The following is a 22,770-nucleotide window of genomic DNA, read 5'->3' as shown; positions in this document are numbered from 1 at the left end:
GGGTAACCCAAGTTTGTCTTTTTGGAATTTTGCCGTTGTGATAATAATTAATAAATAGATTGTATATTGTGATGTAATTTTGAATAATATTGTTATAAAAGCTATAACCAACGAAGAAATCACTAACTTGTAGCGCCAGCGGAGAAGCAGCGGAAGCGCTTAAGCCAACTAGCAACCGGCTTTTACGCACCTGATATCAGGCGAGAATAACTTGAACTGGAATCCACGTAAATCATTTTGTTCTTTCTAGACGGCTCGGGCGCTCATATTGATACTTTATTACTTTAATTTTTTGTAATTTTCTTTTGGCGTTAAATATTTCTATGTGTATTACAAGTTTTTTTCCGTATGACTCATTACATGCACGAAAATTTTGAATCTGTTTATATCGTAAAAAACTACGGCATTAAATTAATTTCCGGATGAAAACAATGCGTTTCAAGGTTAGTCATGTGCACTGTACAATCCGTTTTTTCCGAGAAAAGGCTGAAGATTTTTATACACTGTATATAAATCTACCTCAATATACCTCACGCTCATCGTTAGTATCTTGGTTCTCTTTGTATCCCTGGTATCCCAATCCCTTGCTGCTTTCGTCTAGGGATTTGCCATGGCCGAAAAAATGTTAGTATTTTCCAATAATCTCTACGTGTTCATAAATTCATGCATTTTTATAAATAGCTCCTAAGGAGTACCGGTATAGAACCATGGGCTTAAGGAAGGCGGTTGATCGCTGGGATAAACGTTGATGGGTGATAATAGGTAGTCGTCCTGGAAGAGAGCGATAGTTCGGAGATGGCATTGAGAGGGTCAACTTGCAGTCCTAGAAAAATATAAGAATAAGGGAAGGGGGATTGACTGACTGAGGAATCGGCAGATCTTAAGAGGGTATTTGGGACCCAGATGCCTAATCCTTCCTCCCCTACCCTCTAAGTTGGTCAAGGTCCGCCAGCGGTCGGGAGTCTTATAACTGAAATGGGGACAGTGGGAACAGGAGAGGTCGGCGGGAAAAGGTTACAGGTGGGAGTCTATTATTTCCAGAGAAGAGCGTTGATCGAAAGTATGCAAGGGGAAGTTAGAAACTAATGTTCATTTCAGAGAAAACTGCTTGTCACAATAGAACGTTTGGGAATTACCTCCATTGCACCTATTTTTTTTACTTTGGGTAACAGGGGTAGAATAACTAGTTGGAATTTGCTGCTAGGAGCATTGTCCAATGAGTGTTCAACACGCGTGGACTTGGGATCGGTATTTTGAAAACGTTTCATGTAACTCAGAGCTCCGCTGGACGCCTCTTTCGCGTTGTCCAATATAAAACGTAGAAGTCCCCAAACCTACGTTAAACCGTACATACACCTCGGATTAAATCCTTAGGTACACTTTTTCTTTCCTGTTGCATGAGAAAGATCCATGGTAACGGGGGTGGGTGGATTAAAGGATGCCCTAAGAGCTTTGGGTAAGAGTTTGGCGAGTTAATAATAAGAGTTACGAACGAATGGGAGTGGAGGCCGTTTTAATGTAAGAGTTTCCTTATGAGGGAGGGGGGGGGGGGTAATAATTTCTTTCATAGGGATTAACCTTTAACTTTTCTTTGTGTTTCTTTCTTCTGAGTTTCGCTGGCTATATGATGAGTTTTGATATACTATATTTGGACTACTGAGCAGCGGGTCCAGGTTCGCGCAAGCCTATTGGGGCACCTGCAGCTCCACCTACGCTATGTGATTTTTCGGATACCAGGTCTTCCTGGGAAACCATAACTGGCACAGGGAAAGAATTGGCCCCCCTACCCTGATGTGTGAATTTTGCTCACCGTCGGGCGTCGTGCTACCAAACCGAACTTCGGGTTGATTGCTGTGTTCATGGTTTATATGTATATACATATATAAAATATTCCCTTGTTATATACCCTTATTCCACCTCTTGATGTATGAAAGTGTGATAAATTGAGTTACATTGACCAATCAATAAAAGCACAGGACATAACCAAAAAAGACTGGGCCTTTTAAACGAAGGTTGAATCAATACTGCCCCAATTTAAAAACTCAAATGGAATTTCAGTACCAGCTATGCATCTAAAATTAATGTTCGATCCAAGATGGGGTATAGGTTGATGGGTATAGAGATCCTGACAGTGTAATATTAATTTTTAAAATATATATCAAGCATGGACAAGCAGCGAGATGAGTCAAAGTAACCCCATGTTATGATAGGGAAGTATCACTATTTAATGGTGTACATAAACATAAATCTTGAGAGCAAAACATATTATTTGACGAGCTCCATGCTTAGGTTCTCCCAACTTATGATATACCAATTTGATAATTATATTTGCGTAATAATTAACCAAAAAATAGTCAATGACATGAGGTCATAATAGCAATTACATTGCTAAAGGCGAGCATAACATTATTTCCCCAATTCTCCAAACAGTTACTCATGAAATCAGTATCATCATCTTACTAATTTCAATTCTTTTCATAATGGTAAGCAGGAACAGAGGATATTCATGCTTACCACACCTCTTATAATTTTTCTGTTTCTCTTCAATTAGTCTTTGAATGTTTGCTTCAGCTTGCTGTATACAATTATGTCTCTTGTATGCATGTTTATTGATATTTACTTAAAATAGGAAGAGACGAGGAGTGGGATGAGGAAAAGGTAGAAATTACAAAGAGAAATGGTAACTCACAGGGTTTGATCACTCACTGGAGAATCCATCAATGATGGGTGCCTGTAGGGTCATTCACAAGTTGGCAGCAATTTCACTACATTCAAGTGGCAGAAGATAACAGTTGGTCAATGGTAACAGGTGGTGGATGTAGTGCAACAGAAGGTCAGCTAGTGAGGTACAAAAGGTATCTAAGGAAAAAAGGATCAAAGGAAAGTGAAAGGAGAAAGAAATGGCAGAAAAACAAGGAATTTGCAATGCTGTTTCAATAACTAAGCCATCTTCATCACGCTAGGTTATTATGAAATGATTACATTACAGATCGTAGGACAGTAAAGTGGAAGGTGGTGGAGGAAAATCGGAGGAATAGGGATTGATGGAGGGAGGATGAGATAGTTTAAATCAATAACAATACTTAAAAGAGGTGGGAGACAGCAGGGCTGAAGTCTGAATTTCAATTTTTGTTCAATTTGGGGTGAAAATGAAATCAAGGGATCACGGAAATGGTTAGGACTTTTTACAAGATGTAAATCTGCAATAGATGTGGAATGGTAGGGATCTAGGTCTTTAGCAATTCTTGATTTTTTTATCTTGTGTATTTTAAGTGAGCTAAATGTCCTTTGTATCTGGAAACGTAATGGCATTTGGTTTGTAAGGTATGTTTTGCGGCAAAATACAAGCAATTCAATTTAGCATACATCTGATGATGACTGAAGGGTATGAATACCATCTATGAAATGGGAAAGCATTTTTTATATTTGAATTTGCAGGAGAAAGAAATTGACCCGTTATGGAGTTGAAAAATAAGAGTGAATGTCATTGGTTAGTTAAATATGGATTTTGGGCAGGATTTAATGGATGAAATTGGTAGGGTAAACCTAGATTGATGGATTGGTTTTTTATATGCTGAAATTCTTCATCAGGTGGGGTCAAGAGAAGGAGATTTCTAAAGAAACAGAAGCCAGAATTTTTGTTTTCTGTAGTGGTGGAGGGAATCTGAAGGAATACCAAGGTCTCAATTTGATGGCTTCCTAAATAATTCTAAAGATATATTTGGAAAGATTTTCACATAGTTCACTTTAAAAACAATTATTTAAAATCATTATTTTCATAATCAACAACAACAATAAAAACTTCTGTCATATGTAAAGAGTAGGCAAGTTGTTTCCAATACTTGAATTTAGATGATGTAAAATAGTATTTCAGGTTAATATTTTCCTCAATTTACAATTTTTGCATTTGATGGCATTACAAATGTTGACGTCCCGTGAGAACAAATGAACTAGTAAAATGGCCCGCACTAAAGGGACTACTTAATTTTATTGATTATAGCTCCATTCTATAAAATTATTCCTTATTAACATTTAATTTTCTATAGCTCACATCCTGAGTTTTTGAGTCTACTAAACCTCCATAAAAATAGGTGTTCACCAACTGAAACCACCAAGAAAATGATAGGAATACGAACAGGGGACCTCAAAAAGTATATTTTTCCACTCAAGCAGCATAGTTTTTGCAAGGGCAATGCCATTTACCATGCCTTTACATCCTATTTTGAGATTAATTCATCACTCAACACAATGTAAAAAGAAATAACTGAAAAAGGAAGGCATAATATTATAACACAAATGCAAGCAGGATTGAAATATTAGCACAGTAGATGAAGGAACTGATTTATGAACCCCCATCTATTGCCATTGTAAGGAAATGAGCCAGCCCTAAATGACAAGTAGGTATAGTAAGTATAATAAATTTATTTAACAAAAAATCACAATTCATTTTCTTTACTTTCAGCATTTTGTGGCTTTTCTTGAGATTCTTTTCTTTTCTTTACCAGCTCCACCAATAACTTATACCGCAGCATACATTCCTCCTATAATAAAAGAAGGTTTGATTACATACACGCTCTTCATATCTTATATTTCCTTTACGGAATTAAATTTTACAATTTACCACACTTACTAATCATCTTATAACTAGAAATGTTTGCAGCTGGAACCACTCAGTGATTAACTCATCACACAAACCCTAATCACAATTCATGTATGCCATCATTAATTACAGAATTAAACCGATAATAAAAGAGAATCTTGGCACTTCAAAAGACACAAAAAATGACAAGCTGCATGTAAAAAGCGAATGAAATTTCAGTAGTCTTAAAGCAACTATTTACTCTCAATGCATCTTGTAAATGAACGGTTATTAAAAATAAATTCTCGGAAGCCTTCAAATGCATATTCTTTTTTGGAGCCAAAGCAGAGGATACATATTTAAATTTGCTCTTAGGCAGTATTAAATCCAGATGGCATAATAACACAATGGTTAAGTGTCTGCAAAACCAATAATCAGCCAGTCTGAGTTTGAAGTTTGATCCTTACAATGTTCAATGTTTTATTTCTCATTTAAGTTTGATGACTTTAGTTCGTTAATGTTACTAGCAAGGAGAATTTTTGTTAACAATGTCAAGGACCACGCTGAACTTTTTCCTTTAAAAATGGAGCCAAGGGAATACAGAATTAAAGAACAGTTGAATGCAGCATGGGGTGACAGATGTCAGATGACGCTAAGAACTATATCAAAGAGACATAACTATTTGAAGTTTCATTTTTTCAATCAAATGAAAATTCACAAATTTGTTACTGCAAAATGTTTTAAATCAACCAACTCTTGCCTTAGATTTCATTGTAATAATTTTATTCATAATTGAAATAAATAACTCATTTACTGTTAATAAAATTAGTGAAAAAATGAATTTTTTGTCATTACGTATAAATTTTCTTTCTACTACAGTTTTAGGATTTTATTGAATGGAAACCTTCCCATTCATACTACATTATTTTTATACCTATAGGAATTTTTTATGAACATTTGACCTAGTATAAAAGAGGGGAAAAAAGCTCATGGCATGGCATTTAAATGCTTGAGGGAACAGGGACAATAGAGAGAGTACAGAAGAGGTAATGAACGGGAGATCAAAGGAGAGGAGGGCAGATAACTAGCAGAGGTGCCACCAGCAAAACCCTCACTAAAGTTCTTACTGGGTCACATGACTATTCCCTTTTCACAGAGGTGGTTCTGATGCATTTCCAAGTTGGCCAAAGAAAATCCCATTTTCTGGAAAGGATCCATTCACACTAACTATCCCTTCATCCCTTCATAAAAGACTTGAAATCTTTTAAATTGAGACCTTCGTGCCGATGTTGTAAGCTTTACTTTTGGTCCACTCCCAAGAAATCTAGCCCAGGAAGCATGTTTTGAAATACACTTCCAGTTTAATTTACTTTATTTTCTTAAATATGTCTGACTTCTATCAAAGTTTCCCTTTTCATTTTAACTATCTAGGGAGGAATATTGTGCTGACATGAAAATTCTGAAAGATACAGGAAAAATCGTGATTTGGATTGATCTGAATAAGCACATTGAGGAATCCCTTTCAAGATATCTCAATGCAAACCAATAGCAACTCTTCTTGAATCTAATGTTAAACATTTTATAAAAGGACCAAGGGGAATTCATCCTTAAATGTTAGGGAAACAAAATGTGACTCATCGGAGTTTGACAGGATGTTTGATACATCTTTCAGTTTATATTATCTGATTTAAGACCATGTGGCTAGAGTATTAAGTTAATTTAACAATAATTTCAATTATGAGCACTGGATTCAAGCAAAAAGACTACTGGGGTATCTACAAGGGACTTCAAATTACTGCATTGAATTCGAGCGGATATGGACTGAACTCAATTTCAGTGATTTGGTGGATTCAGATTGAGTAGGAGATCAAAGGGAGGTGATCTTACCCTAGTTACATTTTCAAGTTGACAGGGGCTATAGTCTCATAAAATTAAAAATCAAAAAAATTCACTTTAAGCAGTACATAGGCAAAATACTGGCACGATTCAAAGCATCTAAAGAGGCAATTAGCTTGCTAAGTATATTGGCAGAGTCAACTGGTAAAAAGAAACATGCTTTACTTTGCAATAGCAATCAAAATTCCCAGAAACTTGCAATGATTCCTGTTCTCCATGAGAGGATAAAACATATAGATATTAAATATCATTTTGTCCAAGTTGTTAAGAAAAAGGAGATCATTTTTAAGTATGTACCACACAGCAGATGGTGGTAGGCATTTTACTTGAGAATCTTAATGGTCCTATGCAAAAAAGATATAAGAATGGTGTGGGCATAGTGAACAATTTCAAAAGTTATTTCGATTAAGAGTATTTATTGGTATGTTATATTGTTATAATCTAAATTACTCCCATTAATCAACGTCCCATACTTAGCACAAAGTGTGCAATATGGAAAAAATTACCATTAATAATAATATACCTAAAATATAAATATTTGCACAACCACTTTCAATTAAATGCATTCAATAATCACGAAATGACTTTTCCTCAACGTTTTCACTCATTCACAGTACTTCCTTTACAGGTGAAATATTTTTGGCTACCCATAATAATGAATAACTATGAATAATACAGGTAGACATGAATTAAAGGTTTTATATGGCCATCAACTAAATAACATGGTGGACCACACAAGTTTTATGAGAAGTTTTTGTATTAAATCAGTTTCAACTTAAGGAGACAATCTACTATACTCAGAAGTAGCTAAGAGGTATAAAATGGGAAAGAATAAATGGAATGTGTTACGATAAGTAAGGCGTCAAAAGAGTGGAGAAAAACATTTCCATGTGATAAGGTTTTAATTGTGAAAAATTTATCTGTGACAATATTATTTGTGAAAACATAAAAACAATACCACTAAGAGAGTGAAGTACTCGTAAGTAAAAGGCACTAACAAAACATGCTTAGTCCTGCCTGATAAGAAACCAATGAAATCACAGAAATTCTTCTTAACCCTTTTCTTTCACCATAGCAATTTGTACCATTAATGGCTTCAGATTTTTCCATTTTATGCCTATCAATGGTGAAACTAATTTCAGATGTGCATAAAACTTTATAGAAGAATAAAAATCCAATTATTCACAATCGGATATCTATCATTTCTAATAAATCATTAATGATAATATCAATTTTATAGCTAAGCATACACTGAAATCCACAGTTTTACAATTAGATGGAGCACATAAGTCTAATCATTCCTAACTCATGCCAAACCCGCCAAAGGTTTGCTTTAGCCATGACATAATCCAAAATTCTTAGCATAATTACCTTTTTCTTTCCTGGGACACATTTCGCTATCTTGTCCCATCGCTCCAGAGTCCCTTTAGGATACTTGAGTAAGGCATTTTCCAGAGCTTTCTGTTCAGCTTGAGACCACACAACTTCAGGTGTAGTTGAATTGTTTGCAACAACCAATGGGCTACTTGAATTTTTCCCTGAATCTTCATCGGCAGATACATTTTCCTTCCCCTGGCCATCATTTGAAGCATCTTGTTGCATCTTTCCTAATTTTCCCCCTTTAGTCTTCACTTTTCTAGGTTTTTCGAGCTGCCACTCTTCACCCTCAGGGTTTCCCTCTGGTGAAGTGGCAGCCATAGTTGAAACAGCATTAACCCGGTAACCCTCTTCCTTGACCTTAATGAGAAGGAATAATCGATCACTGCAGTCATATTTATACACCGACAAAATATATGAAATATTAAAAATAACTTCTTCAGCAAGAGAACTTTATGACTTGATGGCAGCAGTCAATTGCCCTGAATTAACCATCTTTCAAATAAAAGAAAGATATACTTTTCCAAAGAATTAATTCTGTGGAAAGGTAACCATTTTTTTCACCTACAGTATGGATACATAAAACTTCCATAAAATGAAGCTCCCCTGTAAGGTTTATTTTCCCTGAATTAAATGTAGATTTAAGAGCCTTACAAATTAAAACAAGCATAAATAAATAGTAAACTTTCAAAAGCACACATATTTATATAATAAAAAGTCAGCATCTAGGATATTAAATAAATAGCTCATTATGATTGAAAGTAAACATCTAATAAGTAGAATTATATCCTTCAAATGTGAACAAACCAAATATTTCAATATTATAGTAAAATGCAAAATTAGCTAAAAAATATGCAGAATTTACTCAAATAATTCAACCCATATTCATGATTTTTAGCCCAGTCCAGAGGCTAAAAATATTTTTTTCTGTTTATCACGGGAAATTAAAACTGAAGGAGACAAAAAAATGAAGCACATAACGATGATTTTTAATAACTCATAAATGTGAAGATGTAAGTATTAAGGACCCTTTATTATCAATGAGAAAGCCTCAGCATTTCCAGCACATAAACCTTCTCCAGGCAGGGAAAATTTAATTAAATTTTATTGAGGTTATCAGTTAAAAAAATATGGGATATTAAAATGATCAGTTTTCATGGGAACCAAATCAGAATCAGATGTCTCTAGTTCCTGTCATTATACACTCATTTCTTGGACTATGTAAACAGTGAAAATTATCATATTTTGAGACAAAAATTACAAGAGAAATAATGAGGAGAAATGCACATCTTGTGATAGGGGTACTTTATTTTTAATTGCTGGAAGAGTAAGCAAGTAAATGGTAATTATTCTTAGGTATTGACGGGAACAGAACAAGTGAAATTAAATTTCATTGGCTGATTGTTGGTCATAAAAACTAAAGTGCATATAATAAAAAATAAACAGTAAAGAAATCAGTTTGAAAAGGCACAGTAATTTGACTGGGTTTCACAACTACATCAAAAATCTTTCTAATACAGTAAAGGCACGCATGAAAATACTTTATTGGAACCACTGGTAAATGAAAACATTACATCTGTTATTCTTCATTTTTGGCCAAAGTATATAACGTACTACCAAGTCAAATCCTTATACCTATACTTAATAAAATTACCCTTATATACTTTCAAAATTATATGATTATTTTATATGGGTCAGTAGCCATTTTCAATCTTAAGTTAAATTTAAAATTCAGGGGTTCACAAAACGTACACAAGTCCATTCCATATTTTGAAAATTGAAAAAAGCCTTAAACATTTCTCATCAGCCCAGAGAGTAGAACAAAATTCCCATAACTTAATCAATGGAAATTAAAAACCTCATTTCGCTTTATCTCCACCCAATGGAATCCTATGATTAAGGCTTAATGGAAACATACCCTGAAGGAGACAGCTTTAAGGAAACAAATTACCTTTCTGGCCATGAATGTGACTTCAGGGACAGAGCGATTCATGGCATCAGCTATCTTTTCCCACCGGTCCAACGTGCCAGGAGGATGCCTCTTGATTTGCTTAATAAGCTCAGTCAAGTCATCGTCTGTCCACAGGCCTCCAACAACAGGTGCTGTTCTTGAATTAGTGGATTTTGCAGACGAGTCCTGTGTGAAATTTTCACAACTTCCTCCATTCTCACTGGCAACTTCCCCTTCATCCTCATTCATCTCGGGGAGTTCAAAAGTTTTCCTCCGCCTAACTCTTCTCTTTATTCCACTGTCATCTTCCTCCTCCTCATCATCCAACAAATCTTCATCATCCAACCACCTTCGCCACTCTTCCCAATAGTTTCGTACAATTACATAGCAGGTGGGCATGGTGCGTATGCAGAACCACAGCAAGCGAACAATTTGTACTGGCAAGATGTCATATACACTGTATAAAAATAATACAGAAAATGTAAGGAAAAGGAATTTCTTGGGAGATGTTATTTGACCATGTCAAAAGCCTCCATTTTCTTTAAATGGCTGTTTTTGAATGTGCCAACCCCAAAAGAGAGAGTGCAAAAAGGATGTTTGTTGGAATCATCACATTCCAGCTTTGATTATTTTAACATACATATGCGTAACACAAGGGGATATGGTAGTCTAGGAGCAGAGTGTTGGACTACAGACTGGAGGGCCCACGTTCAACTCTCGGGCAAGGCTCTGGACACCCTTAGCTTCACCCAAGCTGTGCAATTTTTCAGGCCCTAGACCTTCCTGGGAAACTATTACTGGAAGAGTTAAAGAATCTGGAGGGCCCCAAATGTATGAATTACACATACCGCTTAGTATTGGATGAACTCTACCATCACCTACCAAACCAAGCTTCGCGTTGATTACTGTTTGATTACTGTGATTGATGGTTTATATGCAACAAAAAATTTTGGAGATGCCTATATCATTAAAATTTGCTCAAAACACACAGTGGTAAAAAAATATTTTATAATCTAAAATATTTCTCTTCTACATTCTCCTCCTTGACTTCCAACATTTTTTCTTCATCATCATTTTAAAATAGTCATCACTTTACCTCTCTCCCTAAGTCTACCAAAGTTCTCTTTGGTCATGCTTCCGTCATTTCTTCACTCTTCATCCTACCTCTCATTCTATCCTTAACCACCTTAAAAATTCCTTCCATTTGTAAAGAAAATATCAAATTTACACTTTGACAGTGCCTTTCATTGATTATATGACATTTTTTAATACATAGTAAGGTAAAACTTAGAAGATTTTTAGTCTCTTAACTACAATTCTCTCAGAAGAATCTTATGATTCAGAGTCAATGATAATAGTATGCAATTCCAACTAAAATTCAGTTCAAATATGTAGCAAATATTATCATATGACATACCACTATCAGTGTTATCTACACTATCTCATTCTTTCGATTTTCACTAGAAAACATAAAATTTCAGTACTCCATTACCCTCTAGGTTTCAATGGCACAATAAACTCTCAAAATCACTGGACTTATTTTAGTGGAAATTTACTGTGCATTAAAATTGAAAATGTAATACATAGATTACAGACTACTACCACTGATCATGAGATGCGTTACTTTGTGGTCATATTTCCAGTGAAACAATCAATTACCAACTTGTAATCAATTAACACATTTGTCTCCATGCTTCCACGCTAATATCATGGGATAAATAATTGAGATAGTCTCATGTTTACTTGCATAATATGTTTTTTAACATGGCATCATCAAATCAATGGACACGATACCAGGATAAGATGTCTTTGCAGCCAACTCACAGAGGAATAGATGCTGCATGAAATACCTTTCGTCTGGCACCTACCCTTTGACCTATCTGACATGGGTAAGCCTACCAGTAGAATTTATTATTTTTCCTATCAGAAGAACCCTAAGGGTCATCAGAACACACCGGTCTTTTTTCATCGCATCAATTTTGTAGTTCATGTGAAATGTAACAATTCAATATGATGAAAAAAGGGGAGAAAGATGACGAGATGGAATGTAGAAGCTTCAAACGGGGTTAAATACAAAGAGTACCAGAAGCAATTGAAACTTCTGAGTAAGGACAACGGGATGGGTGCAGTTGTAGAAAGGAGGCTACATCACCAAAAAGGGATAACATGAGCTACAAAAAAAACAATAATATGTACGAAAGGGATCAGGAAGCAATGAACCACGGAAGAGATAATTAAAAAAGATAAACGAGAGAGGGAAATGAAATAATTAAATACAGAATTAGAAATAATTACAAAGAGATCAATAATAAGATGAGGCACAAATAAGAGGGAGGGTAATAATGGCAGAAGGAGCAGGGCTATGATATCGAAAGTTTACAGAGACAGGGTGAAATGATTTCATTGCAAAGGAATGTGAAAGAACTGTTATGGAGGAAGAAAGGAAAATCAACTAACACTATAAGAGATACAAAGGGAAAATTATTAATTACAGAGAAGAGATTATATTAAAATGGAAAGCATTCATAGAAAAAAAGCAGGTTTAGACACAGTAAGGGTGTTGTGGAGGACAGCTTTCAGTCCAGATATTTTTAATAACTAGAGAGAAAAACTATAACCGAAAAGAGCTGAAACAAGGCTGTGGGAATGGATTACCTTCTCACAGAACTACTAAAGTTAAAGGAAATCCTGGAATGAAATGGTCTTTATGGCATCATTGATATACAAATTTGGCCAGAAGACATGTTTCATAAGCATTTATTTCCATCCCAAAAAAAGGGAAACACATGTATACCCATTTTTTGCAACACAAGACAAGTTTAATATTGCAAACACTCAATGAAATACTTATGATCATCCAATAACTGAAAGAGAAGAGGGCAAATGATTAATTCAAGGACAATCCGTTTGGATCCAGAAAATGAAGAGGTATGTACAGGCAGTTGTGAAAGCAGTAATGAAGTCACTGATACAAATATAGAATTTAGGATGTGCTTGTTGGCTTTATGGACTTCAAGGAGCTTGAGAGTAAATCAGGAGTAAAATAACTCATAAGACCCCTGTAAATGTCTCAGACATCACAAATGTGGTTAGTGAAAAAAGAATCAGCTTGGACAGTGCTAGGCAGGGGAGGGGAGGTATGAAAGAACTGTCCATCATCACCCATACTTATCAATTCACATGTATAAGAAATGGTAAGATGTAGGATGAGAGCTGGAGATAGGAATAAAGTTAGTAAGAGAGTTCATCATATCAGTTAGATTTGCAGATGAGCATGTTTAACTCAGTCAGCCAACTAAAGGATTGCAACCATTGCTGAAGACATAAAACAAGTGTATTGAATATAGAAATCAGAATACATATACAAATAATAATATAGAAATAAGAATAATTAAAACAAAGGCAATAAGATTCTCTGGAAATAGAAAAGCCAGGATAAATCTTGGATAGCATAAACTAGAGAACATTAAACAGTTCACCTAATTGGGAAGTTTTTGGATAAAACAGAAAGGAGCCTTATAAGAAAAATTAAGTTATGTGAAAAAGTTTTACAAAGAGGAGAGAGTTGATGACAAGAGCCTGGAGTCAGGAGGAGAAAAAAATAATGAAAAGTTTAACATGGAAAATAGTTCTGGACAGTTTTGAAACTTGGCTGTAGAGACAAGAGGATAATTGTAGGTTGGAAACTAATAACGTGTGAGTGAGGAAAATAATTGAAAAAGGAAAATAGTCTTCAAGAAGTAAAATTATCAGAAAGAAAAGCATGTAGAAAAATTAAGCATGGTAGAAGGGGAGGAATGGTTGCTTGGAAAAATTCAAATAAGACAGAAAAAGTAGGCACAGAATTATGAGTGATGAAAGAATGTAAGAAACTGCTGCAAGGAAGAATGCTTGGCATGTGAGGTACAGAGGAGGAAAGACCATGATAATTGATAGTAAAAAGAGAGTGGAAAGATACAGCCGGGTAAATTGCTGCAGCAGAAGATAATGAAAATGTAGCTGCAATGCAGATTGTTACATTTTCAGTTAAGAAAGGCTTTGAAGTGCAATAGTGGTTACTGTCCACCATAACCAAGAGTAGAGCATTAACTGTATGATAATGACACTCAAAAAATATCATATGTACACATTTTTAAATAGTTTACAGCCCTTGGAAAAAGATGAAATGAATGCATTACAACTGTTACCTTGGAGGAGGGATTTCCATTACTGGCTCAGTTGAAAGAATCACATCGGGCTTTGCCTTCTTCTGCTTCTTTTGTATCTTCTTGGCTTTTGAATTCATGAACTGCTCCTGTAGAAAACATTTCCCCATTAAAATAATTCCTTCATAGACAGAAGTCCCAGATTATTTGCAAAATCAGTTAGGTGCCTACTTACCGCGACATATTTCTTCTCTAAATATGCAGCCCAAGACACTATATATTGGCCAAGTGTGACAATCACAAAGAGAATGACCAACATCTCAATGAGGCCCATCTTACGTACCCGACGATAGTAATACACAGCCTCATGCCAATTAGGCAAGCCATTCTTTAGGACTAGATCGTATTTTGCTCTTTTATTATTATCTTTCAAGATTTCATAGACCGCTGCCAGCTAATTAAAAGGGTTTTATTACGTGTTACATACATAAATACAAGTGTGAAAATCCATAAGCGTCAAAGTAAGCGTAATGCAAAATTTACTTACCTGTCTAAATTTGATCTCTGCATCAGGGGCATCACTTTTGTCAGGATGAGTACTAAGTGATAGTTTCCTAAATGCTTTCTTGATTTCTGTAGCATTGGAATCCTAAGGAAGACATTATTTACGTACTCTGGTAATGAAGTCATTGAAATGCACACGGAACTACTGATAGCACTTACCTCTGGTACTTGCAATAGTTGGTAAAAATTAATATTCACTTCTTCGACAAGATCGAATATTTCCAAGTCTTCACTATCCCAACACACCACCATTGTAAATAAAGTGGAAGCTAACGCTAGCTTCAACAACAACGTATAATAATCCATCGTGCAGTATATTTTGCTCACATAAGTAATTAATTCACATTCCTGTCCTTAGCTTTACCGACCAATTTATGACACGTCATATAGTTAAATTTTTCATTTGTGTCAAATGTAACTAAGTAATAAATAAGGTTGGGATAATGTTTGGTTCCTCATTCTTCTAGCCCTTTAATTACATCAATGTAAAGGTACAGATAATTTGCTTAAACCAACCATGAATCCCAAAACTGTGGTCGACCATAAGTATTCCGTCCACTACTGACTGACTGTCGTGGACCATAAAATTTTGCCCACTACTTTTCTTCGATAGATAATGACGACAGAGTGAAAAAACGAATCAATACCAGGCACGGTTTTCTTAAAAAAAACTTTACAACGCTTGATCACTCACTCAGAAAGAGAAACTCTCGAAGGATAGCCAACTAATTCAACATGAAATAACTGGGACTTCTAAGCAACTCTAATACTTTCTGTAACTTCATGCTACAAAACCAAACAAAAGTTGGCAGAACATCATTCAATAAATATGTTTTTAATTAGTCTTAATTGTACATCGCCTAGAATTAGCCCTATCTTTTAACTCAAATTGTCAAATTTCTATCATTTAACGTAAAGGCATTTCGCGGTAGCCAAAAAATGTACGCAGCAATATGTAAAACCTAAAAAAAAGTGTTCGGAGTTAACTTTCTGCCAACACAATTGTTAAGTACTTGTTGATCAACAACTTCTCAAAAATATTACGATGATCTGTGCGCTGCATGACTTTCGTGTAGCTATGAGAACTTCTCATGGACGTGTCCATGAAAAATTTACGTGGAGGCTGCGCTGAATGGCTTTGATTTCAAAATATTGGCGGCCAACTCCCCACAATACCCTGTCCCTAGTTTCTTAAAAGCAACGTATAAGTTCCAAGCAAGACCCTGAGTCGTTGTCTGCAATTGAGGAAATCTATGTATTTTTAACTTTTTAGACTGAATGCCAAAATTTTCACTCGCATCAGTAATTTTATCTAGTAATAATTGGTAGGTAGAAAAAATAAGACGAAGACACCGAGCTTATTCAAATTTTATTTATTGGTGCCTCAACGTACGAGGTAATACTATGATGAAGGAACTGAGTAAAACACTTGACTGTTTTCAATATAATATCATTATCCTCAAAAGACCACCGTTTTATATTCATTAGTGCTAACTTGCACTAATGAATGAATAACTAAGCCCGTGAGATGAGAGCAGCAGGCAGATGGGGAGGCTTAAACGAGGGGTTAGGATACATACCTCAGGCACAGTGAAAGTCAACTCTTGGGATATGATTGGGGGCAGAGGAGTGAGATTGAGGTGGTGGGGATTAGAGACCTTAAAAAGTGGTGATGGATGTTATGGAACAATTAATTTAAGTTTTGTTTATTCCTGCATGATTAAAATGTCATACTTATAAAACATTCTAGTTTACTACTTCCGTCGTAGATATGTTTAAAATTCCTGGGACAAAATCATTTGCATGCATGTCATTCAACAAAAACTGAATTAGTGCCATGATTTTGAAAATATTAAAAAATTTTCTCATTGCGGATTTTGAAAGTCTTACTATCCTGGCCAATTGATAAATAATTATAATTCAAAGTTTGGCATCTCAATAAATGCACATAAATTTTCACCATATTATTAAATATGTTCTATTATTTACAAATTACGGACTTGGGTTTTATCCTGCATAGGTTATCATCATTTCTTGACACACGGAAGCTTACACCACTCATTTTAACTCAGCGGATCAGCAAAAAACAAGCAGACTTCAGAATGGCTTGTTTTCAACAATGTAGAAACCATTAATCAACTAGTATTTCATTATAACCATTATGGGATGCAATGTATTTAATTGTTTCATTTGAAAACTCAGCCTATGAAAAAGAAAACTGGTCAAGAGCCTTAATAAAGTGTTTTTCAAAAATGAGTATATTCTACAAAAGTAAGTGCCTACAAATTATTATAGCATACTCACAGTTATTACATAAAAAAGACTGATGGGATACCGATAGACCGATGGGATAGGCAAGTTGTACATGTCTCAGACTTGCAGTGGATGGAAAGACATAATGGGCAGAACTTGACGGAGAAATGGGATAAGGATGACCTCTACTTTCAACATGTATGTTGAGGCAATGGTATAAGAGGCATGGGAAGAGCTGAAGGTAAGACAGAAAGGTCATCAATCCATAAAATCAGATTTGCAGATGATTAAGCTATAATTAGTCCATCAGATATGAGGCTACAATCATCGATGAGTATATTAGAAAATCAGCCACGTTCAAGAAAAACTGCCATGTTAGAACAATAGGCATCAACTGATTACCGCATTACATGGGATAGGAACCCCCTGGTGATTTAAGACACTCAACATCAGATTAAACGTATTACAAAAATACAATAATGCATTACCCAAATCAGTGAAATAATCCGTTACAAACTACACCTTAAGTCTGACAATAAGATCAAAATAGGGAGCTATTCTATCAACCAATCAGATGAAATGATTTCATTTTACTCCATGCATTACTGACCTCAAAGAGAGAGATAAATCAACTATTAAAAGCCTGCATTTATCATGCTTCTTCCTCTTTACTTTACTAAGGATTTCTCCAAACAACTGTCATGTGCCTGTGGCAACTCATGAAGTATTTTGCTATAGCATATCATATTACAGGATTATTTGGCTGATATACTCCTCCAGAATGACTGCGAGTGAAATGATATTTATCATCACTATGAATACTTACACTGATTCCATCATAAGAACAACAAACAATTACTACCCCTCTGGTTGATGACTTAGTTTGATTGTCCTCATTCTAAAGGACTTAATCAGCTTCCTCACCCAGGTCCATCTTATGCTTCTCCTTCCTCCCCAGCAAGCAAGTACACCGAGCAGTGCTCTTGTCGTCAGACATTATTGACTTGGACACTCCTGTATTTCACTGACTACCCTCTTTCTCCATTCACTACCTACCATAAATTGTTCGATCTAAGCAACGTCCAGTTTTTAAAAAATTATACTTACGCCTACTCTCCAGCCTGCAATACTTTCATTAAGTCTAGCATTCCATTGATTTGAATGCTTTATCAAAATTCACAAAAAACACCCATGTGTTCTATACTCATTTCTATTTCTCTATTTGTGCTCACTACTGCTATGATAGAATAAACTAAAGAAAACCCTCCACCTAACAATGAATGCACACATTTCAATTTGACCTATTTCTTCCTTTCCATAGTGCATGTACATCATTTACTTCAAATAAATGTTTCCCTGGTTGAACAACTATATTAGTATCCATTTGCTTTCAAACAATATTGTAGCAGTTGGGGATCACGATAATGTGTTGGCTAACATACAGGCTTCCCATCGAGAGGGCCAGGTTCAAATCATGGAGACAATTAATATTTTTCACCGGTATTCTGATCCCTACTTGAGGTGCTTTATGGAGCACTTTGAGAGAGTACAACATTAAACTGCAGACCCCTTGCCACTTTTCCACAAGAGTAGGCTAATGCCGAGGCCAGGTTTCTCTCCACCCTTCCTTTCTCATCCATCCCTATGGCGCAAATGACCTTACCTGACAGTCACCTCTCATAAAAACTACTACCTGAGACAAAAATTGGTATAAGACATAATGAGAATGATCTAAATTCACCATCCAGCATTTCAGAACTTGAAGAAATTTGGCAAAAGATTTCTATCATTACTCATCAAGAGGCTTCAATGTTTTTTAAAATTTATCTTGATCAACCAATTGTAAAATGTGCTATGCAGTTTTTCCTACCACTTTGCTTTCCTAATGCCTTTTAGCCTAAGAAAGGAGGAACTAAAGTCTTTCAAATCAATCAATCTCAAGAGATTTGGTAATCTTAAATCAGTTTGTTAAAGGGTGTCGCAATTGGAAAACTATAATTTTCAGTCAAACTTAAGATTTCAGGGGAGACCGATCTCAATTAGGTAACCTTGGATGCGTGGTACTTTAAATTTATATAGATAACCATGATTATCAATTCATTTATTTCCTTAATCACAAAAATTCCTCCAATGATGCATAACACATTGAAAACTAAACGGCAAGAAGTTTACAATAAATATTTCACTATTACAAAACCCTCATATGGCTGTTAAAACTTCAGCATTTTTATCAAGTACACAAACTTGTAAGAAAATATTTGTGCATGATACAGCTCATATGAAATTTTCTAAGTGATGGAAGAATATGTATATCTTACAATGGAGCAGCAACACACTTAGGATGATGAAGCCATCCACCCAACTAATACATCACGATGAGCATAAGAAGTAACACATTACAAAATAAAAATTCACTTATATTCTTTTCTGAACAAAACTGATTTTTTTAGGGAACTTGGGACATACTGATATCAATGAACAGTGCTTGATAGTCAAACATAGCGAGTGATTCCTGATACATTTCACCAGAAATTCATCATTCATACAAAATTTCAATTGGTCATTTTTGAGTTTCATGATTGAACAGCCAAAAAAAACTTTAAATTTCCTCGTTTTCCCAAAACTCCGGGGTAATTTTTGGAGTGTACGCTTAAAGAATACATAAGCATAAGAACTTTTCACGTAAAATAAAGGAGAGAAAGAATAAGTGCCAAATTTCAAATAACTTAAACATTATGGCAGACACCAGGTAAAACAAATTTTTTGATACAGTATTGAAAATGTCAGTGTAACAGTCCTAGTGCTAAGATTATCATGAAATTTATGTTCTGAAGGCACATACTTATAATGGGGATTAAAATAAAACCCAAGAGGCATGCTGCCGTTGATTCCATTTAAATTTAGTCGTGCAAAATTCATCTTGATCATGGTATTGAACTATGGCTTTCAAATTAACTTTTATACATACAAAATATTTTGAGGACTAGCTTATGTTGGAAACATCAAGCATGGATGCTTCCTGGAATACTTAAGGTGCTTCCAAAGCAAAAAAGAACAGTTAATTGTACATTCAATAACTGTAAAATTTCTTTAAATTATGTCCTAAATGAAAAATAGATTTTCAATCCAAACTAGCTTTTCAAAGACTAGGAGTGACATTTAAGAACTACCATTAAATAGCTGTAATGATCAAAATGGGATCAGTTACAACATAAACACTTAACTATGGTTATCAAGGGAAACAAAAACAGGATGGTCACTCAATGGTTTCAAATTCAGCTTTTAAGGATCAATAATTGCAATATTCAATCTGGATGTACTTTAGTGATCCATAATATGAACAATATTTTTTGACTAAGAAATTCTCCCAATTATATGCACACCAGTATTTAACTTGGCTAAATCAACAGTTGACTCATTTCTCCTGCTTTCTATTAAGTTTCTCGAAATTATATATTTTAGGTAAACTGAATAGTGTTTTAATGGTAATAATCAGCAGGCAAACACTAAAGCTCCAATTAATTAGTAGTTTCATTAATTTTTAGAACTTATGCAACATTTTTTTCCCGACACAAATTATTAATTATAAGTAACATTCTCATCCCAGTATCATTCAATGATGAATGATTACTGTATTAAGCCCATTATAATTCAGGCACATGATAAAATCTATGCATATATGCATACAAAAATTGGCACACTATTATTTATGAAGGGTTGGAACACCGTTGGTTGGTGTGGTTGATGTGAAAGGATTTAGTGATTTCATAGACAACCATGTCACAGTGTATTTCTTGAGCCTGAGATAATGCTAATTCTTAAACAAGAGGCAAGCCAAAAAGCCTTAAGTTACTCTCTCTAGATCCCTATGTTGCAGCGTCCAATGTCGACAGCAATGCAGGCAGAAAAAAATCACAAAAACAAAAATTATTTGTTTTCTAATACATGAAAACAGATTTCAAAATCTTATAACATTCACTACACGCCCAAATAAATCAATATACCTTGTGTAAAGGCATAGTAGCCATACCAGGAAATTTTGAAAAGTTTATATGAAATATTTAAATAAGTTACCATTGATTAAACCCTAGAAATCAGCACTTGGAAAGCACAAGTTTCGGCAACATGCTGTCCTTTTACAAAACTAAGATGATTACTCCAAGTAATTCGCTCATAAATGTATAAAAATGTTTTCCATTAAAATTTTAGAAATTTTAAACACTTTTCAAGTTCCCTACAAATTTAAATGCATTTATTTCAATATATCACTCCTTTTCTGTTGATTTGTACCAAATCACAACAATCCTCCTCGGTGATGAACACTGCTTTCTGGAAGCTTTCAAGATGAAATGGCAATGAAAATCAAACATGATATAACAACGTTTAGTTCAGGGGTTCATGTTGATTTTCCAGGGTATAGTACCATCACATGTGCACTGAAACATCTCAGACACTACAATATTTTTAGTTCCCAAATGATGGAATAGAAAATCATGTTAAAATACGCGAGGAGATAAATAAATAAAACGTCAAAGCACTCTGTGAATATAAGACCTATATCACAACACTTAAAAAAAAATTTTAACACTTTTAAAAAATGAAATTACTCTGGATTAAATTGAGAGGCCAATAGAGCTTGATTTCATTTACAATGTTATAGACCCAAATAAGACCATGGTCCAGAATTGCAGATCATAAGTTCTTATGGACCCATGGAATCACAAAATAATACTCCATTTAGAGCATGGGAAACTGTGATTCTTTCTCTACAATTAAAGTTTATTGAGATTTCCATATGGCAATCAAGGTAAATTTCTCAATGATTTACCTCTTCAGTAGGTAAAGAGAGATGAATAGAAAAAACCTTCAGGATAATGGCACACCATAGAGAAAGAATATTCAATTTCTGGCTTAATATTTTCAAGAATAAAGGCTGAAGCTACAGCTTTATATTGTTAACCGCCATTGGTTACAGATGGCTTGATTGCTGTAATAACCTGTGTCTTGCCATGATGATATTAAATACAAGATAAATTTGAAGCATAGCAACTGCCACATAACGTTGATGACCTCCAGCACCGCTGATAAATTGGATTGACAAAGGCAGGCTGCTCAGTAAATGAGGATGCAAATTCAAAATGATCCCAATCAACACGCATGAAACAGAATGTCTAATTACCTCCAGCAGATGGCTTCACAACATGATTTTAGGACAAAATAAAGGATTTGGGCCACCTCAAAATTAGATAACATAACCAAGGGACCACACTGCATAGTCAAATTACAGGTTTGAATATGAAATCCATACCTAGTTACAGTTTTTTATGGCTTTTTAAAACTCGTGGTGAATTCACAGAATTATGGTTGAGTGGCTACCCTGTGGAAATTCTTATTGTAAACAATTAGCATGAATCATGCATAATAGCCATAAAACACTTTTGCAAAGTGCAAATTTACAAAGCAACAATGTGACGTTGAAATAGGTACTTACAACACACATTTGCCATTGAGTAAATATAATTTTCTGGTAATTGAAACAAACAGTAAGTACATAAAGAGTAGTTCAATGAATTTTGCAGCCATTACATACATAAGAGAAATATTGTTACATGAAAAAGTTAAAATACACAGTTAAAACTCAGTGCAACAAAATGCACAGTCTTACACTAGAGAATGAAACTTTCCTAGCACAGACAACATTCACAAGAAATGTAGGTGTTCCTAAGAGACTTTTTACTCATAAGAAACTTTTTTCTTCCATCAAAAATAAATATTCTTAAAAATCAAAACTTACTTAGCTGGGTAATATTTTTCTTCTCTCATTTAGGTCTTAAAAATCTTAAAATTTACATAACAATCAACATTGTAGGCTTTATTACAACCATGAAATTTCATTGCATACGTTTTTGAATGAAATTATACAAAATTGAAAAAAGGTATTCAAAATTCTTCATGAAAAAGTCTACTTCATTCAGAAAAAGTCTACTTACTTATGGATTTCATAA

At 34.7% G+C, this 22,770-nt stretch overlaps 1 protein-coding gene across 1 annotated transcript; it reads right to left on the bottom strand.

The window, feature by feature from the left end:
• Positions 1-4,406: 4,406 nt before the first annotated feature.
• Positions 4,407-15,557, bottom strand: LOC139692288 (uncharacterized protein F54F2.9). The gene is made up of 7 exons (XM_071590382.1): positions 14,672-15,557; positions 14,496-14,597; positions 14,184-14,402; positions 13,991-14,097; positions 9,804-10,260; positions 7,847-8,212; positions 4,407-4,541 (listed from the first exon to the last, which is right to left on the bottom strand). The coding sequence occupies exons 1-7, from the start codon at positions 14,816-14,818 to the stop codon at positions 4,437-4,439; spliced, it is 1,503 nt and encodes a 500-aa protein (XP_071446483.1). The 5' UTR covers positions 14,819-15,557; the 3' UTR covers positions 4,407-4,436.
• Between the last annotated feature and the right edge of the window lie 7,213 nt (positions 15,558-22,770).

Source organism: Hetaerina americana, unplaced genomic scaffold (genome assembly GCF_022747635.1).
Source record: "Hetaerina americana unplaced genomic scaffold, ioHetAmer1.1.p SCAF_4, whole genome shotgun sequence".
In the NCBI taxonomy this organism is placed as follows: domain Eukaryota; kingdom Metazoa; phylum Arthropoda; class Insecta; order Odonata; family Calopterygidae; genus Hetaerina; species Hetaerina americana.
Note: the sequence above shows the minus strand (reverse complement) of the source record. Positions and strands in the feature narration are given on the sequence as shown.

What these genes read in the sequence shown, in the direction of transcription:
- LOC139692288 (XM_071590382.1), bottom strand. Translation starts at nt 14,818, where the DNA reads ATGGATTATTATACGTTGTTGTTGAAGCTAGCGTTAGCTTCCACTTTA. An exon ending in CAGAGATCAAATTTAGACAG is followed by an intron (nt 14,403 to 14,495) that starts GTAAGTAAATTT and finishes CCTTTTAATTAG; the next exon opens with CTGGCAGCGGTCTATGAAAT. An exon ending in TCACATTCATGGCCAGAAAG is followed by an intron (nt 8,213 to 9,803) that starts GTAATTTGTTTC and finishes CTTCTCATTAAG; the next exon opens with GTCAAGGAAGAGGGTTACCG.